The 12,928-nt window shown below is 53.3% G+C and overlaps 4 protein-coding genes across 4 annotated transcripts; 1 reads left to right on the top strand and 3 right to left on the bottom strand.

Annotated features, from left to right (window-relative positions):
* Nucleotides 1-419: 419 nt before the first annotated feature.
* QC764_106560 (uncharacterized protein) lies at nt 420-1,391 on the bottom strand (the record flags this gene model as incomplete). Its single annotated transcript, XM_062941904.1, has 1 exon — nt 420-1,391. The coding sequence occupies one exon, from the start codon at nt 1,389-1,391 to the stop codon at nt 420-422; it is 972 nt and encodes a 323-aa protein (XP_062804810.1).
* A 275-nt stretch (nt 1,392-1,666) lies between these two features.
* Nucleotides 1,667-7,306, bottom strand: VPS8 (Vacuolar protein sorting-associated protein 8; the record flags this gene model as incomplete). Its single annotated transcript, XM_062941903.1, has 3 exons — nt 6,292-7,306; nt 5,806-6,238; nt 1,667-5,751 (listed from the first exon to the last, which is right to left on the bottom strand). The coding sequence occupies exons 1-3, from the start codon at nt 6,667-6,669 to the stop codon at nt 1,667-1,669; spliced, it is 4,896 nt and encodes a 1,631-aa protein (XP_062804809.1). The 5' UTR covers nt 6,670-7,306.
* On the top strand, nt 7,246-8,340 carry QC764_106540 (uncharacterized protein; the record flags this gene model as incomplete). Its single annotated transcript, XM_062941902.1, has 1 exon — nt 7,246-8,340. The coding sequence occupies one exon, from the start codon at nt 7,246-7,248 to the stop codon at nt 8,338-8,340; it is 1,095 nt and encodes a 364-aa protein (XP_062804808.1).
* Nucleotides 8,341-8,646: 306 nt separating this feature from the next.
* On the bottom strand, nt 8,647-12,899 carry QC764_106530 (uncharacterized protein). The gene is made up of 2 exons (XM_062941901.1): nt 10,745-12,899; nt 8,647-10,684 (listed from the first exon to the last, which is right to left on the bottom strand). Exons 1-2 carry the CDS (start codon nt 11,041-11,043, stop codon nt 9,457-9,459), a joined length of 1,527 nt encoding a protein of 508 aa, XP_062804807.1. The 5' UTR covers nt 11,044-12,899; the 3' UTR covers nt 8,647-9,456.
* Nucleotides 12,900-12,928: the final 29 nt, after the last annotated feature.

Raw genomic sequence — 12,928 nt, 5'->3', positions numbered from 1 at the left:
TTATACACAATCGCCCAAACTCTTTATGTGGAATAAACTTGTGCCGACGTTCAATTGCTTATCCTTGCTATTTCCACGACGTTGTGTTGCTGCTGTAGTGGGTGCCCCGCATCTACACCATTATCGATAAATACTCGATGTAATCAATTCCTGCTATTTTCTCAATCAACGCTCGCTATATATTTGGCTAGCTTGACAACTTTAGCCTACTTCGGCCTTGGAACTATAAGAGCATGGAAAGTGCAACATATCGAAGCCCAGAAGAACTTTTATGTCATCCTCAATAGCATCCAACTATCCACAATAACATCAAAGTCCTTCTGCACTTCGCCAAGTTGCTTCCCCTTCCAAGACCGAAGTACGCCACTAGCTCCACGCAAACAAAAGGGTATCATTACAAAAACAAACGCCCGCTCTGTTTAAACCCTCGTAATTACATCCCCATCCCCTTCTTCCTCCCCCCCATACCCATAAAGCACCTCACAAACCCCCGCCAGCGGCACATCCATCACCGCATCCGTCCCCTCATTCCAAACCACCCTCCAATCCAACCCCCCATGCTGCCCCCCTCCCCCTTCCTCATCCCTATTACTCCTCCCCGACCCCTTCCTCCTATGCCCCTGCCCCCTATCCCTCCCCCGCTTCCCAACAGCCCTTATCCTCCCCCGACTATCCACAACCGCCACCTGCGCCGCCTCATCAACCACGGTCTCTATGCTACCCATCGGCAACGTCAATATCTCCACATTATACGCCGCCAACGCCACGTATATATACACCAGCAACATGACGATAAAACTTGGCACCGCCAACGACCACCACCGGTTAGGGTAGTAGTATATCCCCAACGCGTGCAGAAACGGCGACGGGAGGTAGCTCCAGAGCAGGTAAAAGAGGAACAGGAGGCTGGAGAAGAGATACAGCACGAAGCCGTAGTATTCATACGTCGGCACTTTTGGCCTCGCCCTAGGTAGTGGTTCGGCGTGTTCGTCGTCCGAGGCATCGGGGGTTGTTGGTCTGGAGGGTCGCAACAGGGATGTTAAAGAGGGAGATGGGGGTAGGGGTGTTGGCGGACGGCCGTAGAACGGGGGCGCGAAGGTGTGTTGCGAAAAGGGGGCCGCAGGGGGGAAAGAATTTGGGTTGCCGTCGTCTTCGTCGTCGTCGTCTTCTTCTGATAGGTCTGACTCGGAGAGGTATTCGCCTTCGTAGTCGGAGCCTGGGTGGGAGGTGGCGGAGGGGGAGGTTGAGCCATTGTTGTGGTCGTGATTGTGGTTGTGGTGTTGATGTCGACTGCCGCTGCCGTTGTTGGAGTCGGAAGAGTCATTGTGGGAGGGTGAGTCGGAGAGGGGAGGCGCGTCCTCTTCGACTTCTTCTTCGGATGTTATCGACATTCTGACGGCATGTGGAGGGACTGAGATGCTGTGGGGCGTGTTTGTTGTAAGATAGAAAGGCGAGATCTAGAATTGAGATCAGGAGCTGGGCGGATTGTTAAGAGCGCCAAGACTCTGGGCCGCCCCACTGATCTGCACATGGGTAACGTAAGTTACAGCAGCGTGTATCCAATACGGTATTTTACCCCCTTTTCTTCAAACCAACAGGCTGGTATTAAATCCATAATATATACAGCTAAATGCCTGATATCACCCACCAAGTCTCCCCAAGTCTTCTACCCGTCAATAGGACATCTATACTCATTTTCCTTTACCTGCCCATCCTTCGCCAACAGCTCCTCCAAGCAGCTCTTGTGGTAAATATGTCTACACGCAAGCAAGACCAACGGCCCCAACGGTGGCTGCTCCCTCCTCCTAGGAGCCCCAGCCTCATCAGACCGTCCCTCTCGGGGATCCTGAGCTGTCTGAACATCGCCATCACCGACCGCCCCATCTTCCTGTCTTAACCTGGGACTAGGTGCCTTTCCTTTCCCTTTGCCCTTGCCAACATAAGCCTCTTCCTCGTCACCACCTGTCCCATCCTCACCGACATCACCATTCGGTGATATCAGGGCCTTTCTCAATTTCCTCTTCTTCTCTTCCACCGTTTGCTTCTCCTCCCAAGCTTCAAACACATTTCCAGCCACCCCCGGACCCCACACTCTCCGACGGCAAGCCTCGCAGGTTGAGCCTCGTGGTCGCCATCCTCGCTGCCGGAGCGCGACCGCCTCGTTGACACTGACGAACAAACTCCGTTCAAGAAGCCGGTTGGACAGCCGCAGGATCGACTCTTCATACGCATACGCCGCAAAAATGGACGACAAGACGGAGCGAAGGTCGGCCAAGTTGGGAGAGGAGGCAGCCGCACGTGTGAGGAACGCCCTGAGGATTCGGAGAAAGGACAGGTTGCTGCCCATGCCGGCAGTTGTGGTCGAGGAAGGTGATGGGGTTGAAGTACATGTGAGCAGTGCGGTAAAAGTGTTTTGCACCAGAGAGCGGAGAAGAGTGGTGATTTTGTCGTTATCGCCTAATGGTAGATTGGGCTTCTCGTTCTCGGAGGGAGTTTCTGCCGGAGACAACCGGAGGGCCGTAGAGATCTGCTTGGTGATCCGCACCGCGATATCAATCAGATCAAGCCAGAGAGCCTCATCAGAAGACAGTGCATCGTCAAGAGTAGGCTTCTGCCGTCGACGACCAGCATTGGCTTCCCGCACAGTCTCCGTCTGTCCCTGGCAAAGCCAGATGCCGACTAGGATGTACCTCCTCAAGGCCTCCATCAGCTCCTCGACAGACTGGTGAAGCTGCTCAGTGGTCGATTCAGGTTCAGAACCTGCAAGCAGACCCTGGAGAGCAGATTCTAGTGTTTCGAGGTGCTTAACCAACCGACCCATTGCCTCCTGAGCCTGACCTTCCTTGGCCATAAGTATGACAGCCGCGTCAATCACGCCTGTCTCCTCCATCGTTGGAAGCAAGTTTTCAAGCCGTAGATTGGTAGACTGAACCAGCCCAACATAGTCAGACACATGTGCTGGATCAAACCTGCACATCAGCCGCAGATACTGCTCAACCATATCCCGATCTGGTGACCCAGTACGACGTTGTTCAGTCTGTGGCTCCAGGATGGCCTTGAGATACGAATATTGCAGTCCCGGTTGCTCACCAGATGCTTGAAGGACGTCATGATGCAGCTCGGGCGCAACCTTTGCAATGGTTTTGGCTGCCATGGGAGGGTCAATCTCGACAAACTGAGCCGCGTGCCGTTTGATGACTTGGTGAACATCCTGTATTTGCCGCCGTGTAAGGCCCGCTTGCGGTCGTAAGCAGACCTCAATGCAGCTAAACACAGCTTCTTGGTCTTCGGGATCGTCAAAATAAGTCTCAATGAGTTTCCCATACTGCTTGTCGTTCTTGTAGATGCGCTTCAAAATGCGATAGAATCCAGCTTCCTTGAAAAGGGGAATCAAGTCATTGACATCTGGTGGATGGTATACCGAAAGCAGGTATTCCGCACTCAGCTGAGCATCCTCGGCCAGGTCTCGGCCGGGAAACTTGCAGAGTCCCGCGAGCACTTTGGTAAGAGTTGAGCCTGGAAACAGCAGATATTGTGGGTATTTGGGGAGGTTTCTCGCAATAAACATGTCAAGGTAGATCGTGTCGGTCGTTTCGTAGTCGGTCGAGTTCATGATCTCCATCAGGATGGAGACAATGTACTGTCTGTCTACAGTCAACCCGAAGATTTGCTCTTCTGGTAGATCTCGTGGTCGGCTGCCGGTTGCCGCCTGCTTCTCGGGCGAATCGTTGAGGAAGGAATCTTCAAACGCTTCATTGAGGGCACTCAGAAAGCTGGGCGCATCAAAGTTAAGGATCAATCGTAGGTAGGGAAACGACGGCTCCTGCGACTGAGAAGGCTTCGTGAGGAGTCGCTTGTTGCTGCCCTTAGGCCAGGTAATGCTTTTGCCAGAGAAGAGTAGCCAATAAAGCTCAGCCTTTGCCCTCTGCGCGATCTCTTCTGACAGGGCCTCACCAGTCGGGTACACCCGTCCCGTGAGGACATATGAAAGATATGGGAAGATCTTAAGGGCATTGACCCCATAAACATCATCCTCGATCGGGTTTGCTGAGCCTGAATATCGGCCGTTTTGCATCAATGGTACCAATAAAGCCAGCAAATCGAGGAGGGGCGTAATGAAATCTTGAAGGGCTTGATTCCAGACATATAGGAGGGCGTCGTAAAGGCTGTGTTGTTTGCAAAGTAGGGTGATTTGGTCCAAATCGAGAGTCGCGGTGTTTAGATGGCATATCAGTTCCTCCAGGCGGCTTTCGAGCCCTTTGCTCACAAAGTGGGTGACCATGCCTTTGACCACAACTGGAGGGACCGTCGTAATAGATCCATCGAGGATGTATGGCTCCAAAGTCTCAAGGAAAATGCCTTCGACCTCGGCATCTTCGTACCATTCCCACATCTCGTCAAAGACGAAGTCCTCGTCCCCGACACTTTGGCAAGCCACAAAGCAGGTTTCGGCCAGCTCTTGCAGATGAGCGTCTGTAACGCTGTCTTTCCGCTTCTGTCTCTGCCCAAATGCATACTTGAGCGAGGCGCTCATGATTTCCATCAGCTTGTCCTGGACCATAGAGTGTCTGAGTTTTGCATCTTCTGGAAGTCCGACGGTGAGCTTATTAGCATCACCTGTGTAGTAGGACGTGGCAAGTTGGATGGCCCCCACATAGTCCCCAGATTCCATCAACGCGATCAAGCGATCAGCCCAGTTGGACAGAGCGCCTATCGAAACATCATTGAATCCCAGGAGAAACAGGCGGCTTTTATACGCCTTGAAACTCATGTAGAACGCGTCAGCAACGACACCATGCATCGAGTCGTCATCTTCATCCAGTTGTTCCACCAGTGGGTTCAGCTGTTTTGAAAAAAGATCTGCATGATAGATGTGCTTGCCCATCAAGTCAAAAGCCTCCGTCATGCGCATGCTTCGATCTTCGAGCACGATCAGCCGTTGGGATATCGTGAGAACCGTCAGAACTGATCTGCTGAGCCACTGGACAGCCGCGATCGATTCCTCACACGTCCATCGGCTCCGTGCTCTGAATTTGAGACTTGGGAGTTTTTCTTTGTCATCTTCTGGTATCTCATCCACATCTAGTACAGTGAGGACATTTGACCAGCAGTACACCAATTTCACTTTGGAAATTTGACTTCCAGTAACAGGGTCCGGCACCTTCAGCTTCACAGCTGGAAACCAAGCTAGGCACCCGGTCATGGCACTGTGTGCTGCAACCTCTTTTGGACGGGCGGATTTGTGTTGAGTTTGCGCGATAGGGGTTGTGGAGACAATGACGAGCAAATAGGGGGTGAGCATCGCCGTGAGGCCCATACCGTCAGTAGCCATCTCGACATTACCAAGGGGACATGAGGAAAACCCTAGTACAGTGCTGGGCTTGAGGGTTTTTCCAACAGGTGGTTTTGAGTCTGGATAGCGCCCGAGAATGCGAGTGGTCTTCACTGTCCTTCCCAGTGCTCCTGTGCCCCGCGTTGCGAGATGTGAAAAGGCCATTCCTCTGTCGTCGGCCGAAACGAGTGCTGTGTGGCGTGTTCCGAGAAATCCTAAGTGAGTGATAGCAACATTGGAGACATGACCGTCGGCCGTTCTGCGTTGGACTTGTGTTGAGTCCAAATGGGGTATGCTAAGAAACGGTCTCGCCGCTCGGGTGGTGTCCCAGGTAAAGATATTGCCGTTAGAGTGCCCACCAGCTATAGTGCTATGGTCTGCCGAAATGGCAATCGATGTGATAGGACCCGACTCAACAGCTGCCATCCAGTTAGCCCTTGATTTTCGTACCGGAGGAGCGGCTCAAAGCGAACCTTTTGTTCCTGGACCAATGATCAACTTGAGATTTTGGTTATAGTCAAAAACCAGGATTATGCCCTTTGATGTCCCCATCACGATATTTGCTGTGACGGCAAGACAGGTTGGAGTTCCAAAATTTCTCTTTCCTGCCTCCGAGAAAGCCTGGCTATTTAGCTTTCTGAGCTTCGTCCACCTCACAACCTCCCATGGCGGAGACGGCGTCTCTGTTTCACCCGAATCGAGTAGAAACTGACTGCTCACAGACACTGTTCGGCTATGTCCAGCAAGAAAGGCAGGTGAGGACGGTCGGGGAGAGCTTAGGTGTGGCGAGGCAATACGAGATTGGAATCTCTGGTCAAACGGCCTGAAAGATGGCGTTGGGCTCATACCAGGTCGGTGAGCGAAGGAGGGCAAGACACTGCTACCCATCGAGGAAACGACGGAGCCCTGTAGCAACTGTCAGTACCAGTTCCAGACCAAGCAACTCTTCAAAAACGCACCTGAGCAGACGGAGTATCATCTGGAATTGAAAGGTTGGAACCCATAGGGCTTGCCGCCAACCGCGGTATAGCATCGGTCGACCCATCTTCCGAAGTAGCCTCCTGTGAAGCTCCAACAATTCCACGATAGTGGTTGGGTATGGAAGCAGAGGTATCGACCTCGACAGTGGGTATTGGAACGTCAGCTGGCCAGTTCTCTTCCTCTTCCTCCAGTATGGCGGCATCAGCAACATAGTCTTCGTCACGCTCCCCTCTTATTGTCTCCTCATCGCTAGAGCTCGACCCTAGCCTGTGATCATCTGCTTCTGGGGCCAGTTCTGGAATGTCGGCCATATTGTCTCCCGGGCCATTGCTGCCCTGTGCTTGACTCGAACTCATCTGGCACTGGCTGCTGAATGCATTGCTCCGCAAAGACTCGTAAATGTGTATGTCGCGCAAAAGTATGTACTCGACGCTGAAAGGCTATCACTCGCTTCCTTGGGTAGATTCGATCAGGGTATGGAAGCTTGGCGGGACGACGCCTCGTTGCCTGCGGGGCAGCGCAAAGAATTCTAGGGCTGAGGACAGAAGTTTGAAAAGTTTGTACATTTGGAAGAAGCAGTCTCAATCCTCAGTCCCCCTCTATTCTGTACATGCGAATCAAGAGATGCGGCCCCTCGGAAGGTTGGCGCATTCGACGGGAGCTGGGAACCTTGGAAGTCGTGGAGCAATTGCGCGTGCAGCCCAGCTCCCCGGGCCTCCCAGAGACCCCCCATGTTCAACATCCTTGCTCGAGCTCAGCCACCTGAATTAGTGGTGCTGTCAGCCTTATCGATAAGCTAGCAGCAGTACCCCAACTGGAACCATTTGCATCATCCCCCTGCCTGTCGCGAACTTATTCTCAACTTCAACCAGGCATTGGACCCCATCACAAACAAAGAACTCACTCGTCAACAGTCATATGAGACTGTCATCATGTCTTCCATTGGACCCCAGTTACCACCACATCTTCAAAAGCGCAAGCGCATACCAGAAGACGACGGCCTCCTAGCATCTCCTCCACCCAAAGTCTCGCGACGTGACAACGATGATGAAATACCCCTAGATGACGACTCCGACGATGGGTTTGGTCCCGGCGCACCACCTCCCACAAAGCCATCAATAGGACCGTCACTCCCCCCATCAGAAAATCCATCAAATCCGCTCAATCCCGCTGTCGCAAAGCCATCCATCGGTCCCTCCCGTTCACCAGTAGGACCAACCCTCCCACCAACAAACAACGACGAGATCACCCTCGACGACTCCGATTCCGACTCCCCAGGCCCAGCCCTCCCACCCTCATCAAAACCATCCCCTCCACCCCGTCGAGTCCTCGGCCCCGCTCCTCCCCCAGCACCCCTCTCAACTCGCCCAACCACCAACCCCGATTCCGACTCGGACTCAGACGACGACTACTGCCCCGCCCTCCCCGACTCCGTCCCCTCCCGCCCAACCCCCCAGGGTTCCTCCCTATCTGCCTACACGGAACCAGAAGCGGCCCCTAAACGCGACTCCTGGATGATAGCCCCTCCAACAGAAACCTCTTACCGCGCCCCAGACCCAACCAAGCTTAAAGCCCGCAAATTCAACACGGGCCCCCGCGCCGTCACAGAATCCAAGTCTTCCTCCGGGGTATCCTCAATATGGACCGAGGCCCCTGAGGAAAAGCGTCGTCGCCTCGCCAATGCCGTGCTAGGTAGAGACGACCCATCCAACACCCCTCAACAACCCATCGGTCCATCAGCCGGGCCGTCAAAACGGACGGCGGAGGATGAAGCCAGAATCAAGTCTTATACCGAGCAAACGAGGGGTAAGAGTCTGGTGGAGCAGCACCAGGCTAGGAAGGCTGAAAGAAAGGCAAAGAGTGGGAGTGGGAAGGAAGATGAGGAAGAAGATGACCCGAGCAAGAGGGCTTTTAGCTGGGAGAAGGACATGAAGGTTGGTGGGGTGGTGAGCGGGAAGCAGAAGAGGGAGTTGTTGAACAAGGCGGCGAATTTTGGGGGGAGGTTTCAGAAGGGGAGTTACCTCTGATCGCTTTTAGAGAGAGACAACTTTGACGGAAGGCAGGTTGAGGAAGATGAAAGGGATATGGCGGTTAGCGTTTTTTATTTCCAACGTGGGCCACGACACCACCATACATTGATGATGGATAGCTATATGAAAGATGGTTTGAAGCATATCACTGGAAGTAGCTTCAAGTTGAGCAGCAGCCCAGAAGGTCTTTTCTGGCCTTCAATTTCAGATGGTATATATACTGGACGATCCACAGCGAGCATAGCAATAGACACCACACAATGATCACATCAACAACAGCTGAACCATTCTTGTTCGCGTGTGCTTCATCTGGTTCAAATTCCACTACATGGCAAGCCCTCCAAAAAGTCCTTTCAGCAACCCCCCTCCCCATTTCGCGAACATATACACGTTGTAACCGCCACCCCCATCCCATCCCATCCCATCCCATCCAGCTTACATTCCCTTCCCAACCCATGAGCAAAAAAATACAAAACCAAATCCTAAGTAAACTCCATGCTTATCCCTTTCTTCCCTTGTGGTAGAGAGTTGTGAGTCGTGTGTGTCAAGTGTAGCCTCCTATCGCGTTGTCCTTCGAAACAAAAAAGCCAAATATGGTGAGGGGTGCTATGCAAATCCAAATGTGGGGAGGAAAACAAGGGGGACGCAACCCGCAAACAAACATCCCATAATAAACAAACCGACAGTGAAAGCCAGATCGAGAGAAAGAAGAAAAACAGACTAATTGAAAGGTACAACAGCCAATATCCCAGCCAGCAGATTAGTGCTCAACGCTCTCCTGCTCTTCTCTTCTACCCTCTTCCTGGCGCTCAAATGCCTGAGTCTGCGTCGCCCACTTCGTTACCGGCTAATTTTTCTCTTGATGCCTCAGGGATTACCGCCACTTTATCAGACGCAAGTGCTTGCGAGATAAATTGCAAGAATCCAATAACGAGTCACCTGTACTGGAACTTTTAGAGGCTGGTGAAATGGGCGAATTGTGACTCCCAAGCAGTCGTTATGACGGCATCAGAAAATGACATGTACATGGTGGGAAATACGGGTATCAATAGATGCGGGGAACAGCGATGTCATGAGCACACAGCTCCCCTCCCCTCCAAGATGGGCTGAAGATCATGATCTCTGTACTCCAGCTTCAAGCTGGGATGGTGTCACAGCCGGGTTGGCCCCCGATGCTGGTGGGGTAGTCTGGCTGTCGGTGTTTTGCTGCCGCCCTCTTGGAAGTCTCGAAATAGCTGTTCTCATGTTGGAGAACCAACCGCCGCTGCTAGCCTGGCTCTCCGACACTGGAGCAGGACTCGCTGGCGCACGAGTCCTGTTCCCTCGCCTGTTATCGCGAGCACGGGAGGATCGTGTTCGGTTATCATGCCTATGTCTGTTGCTGGCATACATTTCTCTCTCGCTCCGGTTGTCAGAGCCCAGAAGACCAAAGAAGGTGCGCCGTGGCCGATTGGGCATGTTCATCCGGTTCGAGCGCGAATCAACGAGGCTGATGGCGATCACCGTGGCCCCGTCGGGACCCTCGGCGCCTGGAGGTCGTGGCTTAGGAGTGTAATAATCAGCCTTGCACAATGGGCAGCATGCCCTCCTGCTCGTGAGCCACGGGTCCAAGCAAACAGCGTGGAAAGCATGGCCACAAGTCAAGCCGCGCACGTCATCGTCGTCTTCGAGAGTGTCGATGCAAATAGCACACGTGTCTCCCGAGGTCCCCATGCATTCGGGTGGGATGGCAGCATCAATGTGCTCATCATCTTCCTCATCGTCATCATGTGCGCCTTGGGTCGACGCTTTATGGAGAGTTCCGGCATCAGCATCCCGAGCTCCATCATTGCCCCCACCCCGTTCCCTATCCGTGGATATCCTTGGCTGAGGCCCACCTATCGAACTCGAGGTGCTTTCCTTTGAAGCATGTTTTCCGGGCTTCTCGGTCTGGGCAGCCGCCGTCGTTGACTCGGGAGTTGCGGCCGTTTCGTTTTTCGCTGTCGCTTCTGCTGCTGGTGCGGTTGCGCTCGTTGTTGGTCGCTCCTCGGTAGACATGCGCTCCTTATTAGGAAGCTCGGAAATCACACCTTCGGCATCGCGGACACTGTTTGGGCGACTGGGGCTTGAAACACCGCCGCGGGTAGGTAGTCCTTCCTGCGCTCGGCTTGCAACCCACGTCTTGTACTTGAGCATCGGAAATTTTTCGTTGACCTCATCGATGGTCATCAATTTCTTTTCGCGCCGACGACGATGCGGGCGAGGCATGTTCTCCATGTTGATTGGTTCGCCATCTTCATTCATCCGCATTTGACGGTTACGGGCATTGTATCTGAAGCAGTACTTGACCCCAACGATAATCCTGCCTCTTTGTTAGACACCCATGTTCAAATATTTCTCATCGCCTTTCTCTCCTGCTTACCAGAGATTGGTGAAGACGACACCAAAGCCCAGCGCTACAAAAAACAGCAACGGCGAGGAATTATTACCTCCCGGCGATGGCTGCGGAGACGGACTCGGAGTCGCTTCGGGTGAGGTCGATGATGTGAGAGAGGTCAAAGAGGGTTGGACGGTGGGCGAGTCCGTTGGTGAGTTGGTGATGTCCGTGGTGGGCGATGGGTTGATTGTTGATGACAATGCGGTCGATACCACGGTCTCGGTTGCTTGTCTGGCAACTATCCGAACGCCTTGCAACACCAAGGCAGAATCAATGAAGGCCATCTTGGGAGAGACGGGACGAGACGAGATGATATGAAGGTGAAGGCTCAGTGGCGCTGTGGTGAACTTCAAGGGTGCACGACGGCCATCAGCATCGCAGATTGCTGGCGGCGAGCAGATGCACCCGTGTTGTGGTCGACAGATTACCCCTCGAGGATACAACGGTTCTGCTTCATTCGCGGTCGGAAGCAGAAGTCGGCTCGAGCTGCGTCGAAGGTGAACTCCCTCAAAGGGCCGGCGAACACTGTGTGCTGCGTGCGGATGAGTGGAGAAGGGATACGGTTAATGGCAATCGGGGTGGAAGAGGAAGGGAAGGGTTGGTTGGAGCGAACCGCTATGTTAAAGGATGGAAGCGGAGTCGAGGCGAGAGATGGGCGCTGGGGTTGGGGGGATGTCTCGCTGTTTGAGGCAGGAGAGGGGGGCGGGAGGGCTGTGCTTAATGGTAGACACAGCAAGCTAATCCCAAGTGGGTCGGGTCCTTCGGCGGGGAGGGCAGGGGTGCCGTCGGGTTCCAGGTTCACAAGAGTTGGTGAAAAAGAAGCTGGAACTTGGTCATCCGCTGAATGCGGGAGCAACCTTTTTTCGCCGTTTTGATTCCACAGAATTCAGGTTTGTGGGCCAGTACAGAAGAAACAGAAGAAGACAACTCACGATTCACAGGTTTGATCCGAGCATGGCACAATCTGACATCCATGGACGATTAAGGTACGGAGGATTTCCAAGTGAAACTTTGCAGACTGGTTCAGCTCCAATCCCTCACTTTTGAAAATACCACCTGCTCTAGACCTTTTCCCGGTTATTCGAATTACGGCTTTGCTTCCCGCCTCTACCATTTGACCCCTTCGCTTTGTTCGTCTGAGACGCCCTCATCACCCACGCCTCGGCAGGACGGCTGCGTCCTTTATCTGGTACATCTGGTGGTGGCCATTCTCTTATGAAGGACTATCGGGCAATTCACGCCCTCTCCTCGAAAAGTCTGAGAAGCCCAAATTGCGCTGAATCATGAAAGTCGGAATTGAACTGTCGCCCCCTGCCGGCGTGTGTGCGTTGAATCGTTGATCCAGAGCCCATTCTTCGGCGGTTATAACAGCAGTAAGCGTTCTCGAAGGACACTAACTGTTAGGTGCCGGGGCGCCCGGTTAAGATGTGGCGTGATATCGAGGTATTGCTCCCTGCAATATTATCAGCCAAGTTAGCTGTCGCATTGGACAGCGGCATCACCAAGTCTTGCTGACGACGCAACTGCTGCTCCTTTCCAGCGAGTAGAGTTGTTTCTATCTATGCTGCAAGCAGAAAGACAAGCCAAGGGCCGACGCTGCGCTGCATGATCATGGGCAAAGCCCTCGATACGGGCACTCGATCGGCGCGCCTGAGAAAAGCCACCCGCCCAGTCAGGTAGCGCCAATGGCAGCCGCGACGAATTCTTGGTTTGGACAGTTGGTCTTGGTCTCTTGGTCTTGAGAGAGGTGGCCGCGGCCAATTTGGCAGCCAAGAACGGGCAGCAATATATTTTCCCTTGGGCGGGCCAGTAACGGGAAGCTCGCGTGGGAGATGGCCGTCCGCATGGTCGGATGAACCGCGGCATTTCCGTGTCCATATCTGTCAGTATCGTACAGTAATCGATCTTTTATTCTCAAAGGCGTCTTCCGAGATCGTTGGCGGCACGCTTGGGCTTCGATAGAAAGGCGGAGAGGTGGGGTCTCCACAGCTTCGTTATCTGCCAAGCCGGATCCACTTTTCTATCTGCAAAGCCGATCGTCTGATCCCTGCTGACTTGATCTGTCATGGACGGCTTGGCAATGATGCAGGGAGTGCAAAATCGATGTCATTTCATGAATCTTTTATCTTATTCATCATGATGATTCCAACTATTGCTCTTTTATAGCAT

Source organism: Podospora pseudoanserina, chromosome 1 (genome assembly GCF_035222485.1).
Source record: "Podospora pseudoanserina strain CBS 124.78 chromosome 1, whole genome shotgun sequence".
NCBI classification, from domain to species: domain Eukaryota; kingdom Fungi; phylum Ascomycota; class Sordariomycetes; order Sordariales; family Podosporaceae; genus Podospora; species Podospora pseudoanserina.
Note: the sequence above shows the minus strand (reverse complement) of the source record. Positions and strands in the feature narration are given on the sequence as shown.

Bases quoted from the DNA above. Each gene is read 5' to 3' on its own strand.
- QC764_106530 (XM_062941901.1), bottom strand. From the start codon at position 11,043: ATGGCCTTCATTGATTCTGCCTTGGTGTTGCAAGGCGTTCGGATAGTT. The intron at 10,685-10,744 runs GTAAGCAGGAGA...ACAAAGAGGCAG, and splicing joins GTCGTCTTCACCAATCTCTG to GATTATCGTTGGGGTCAAGT.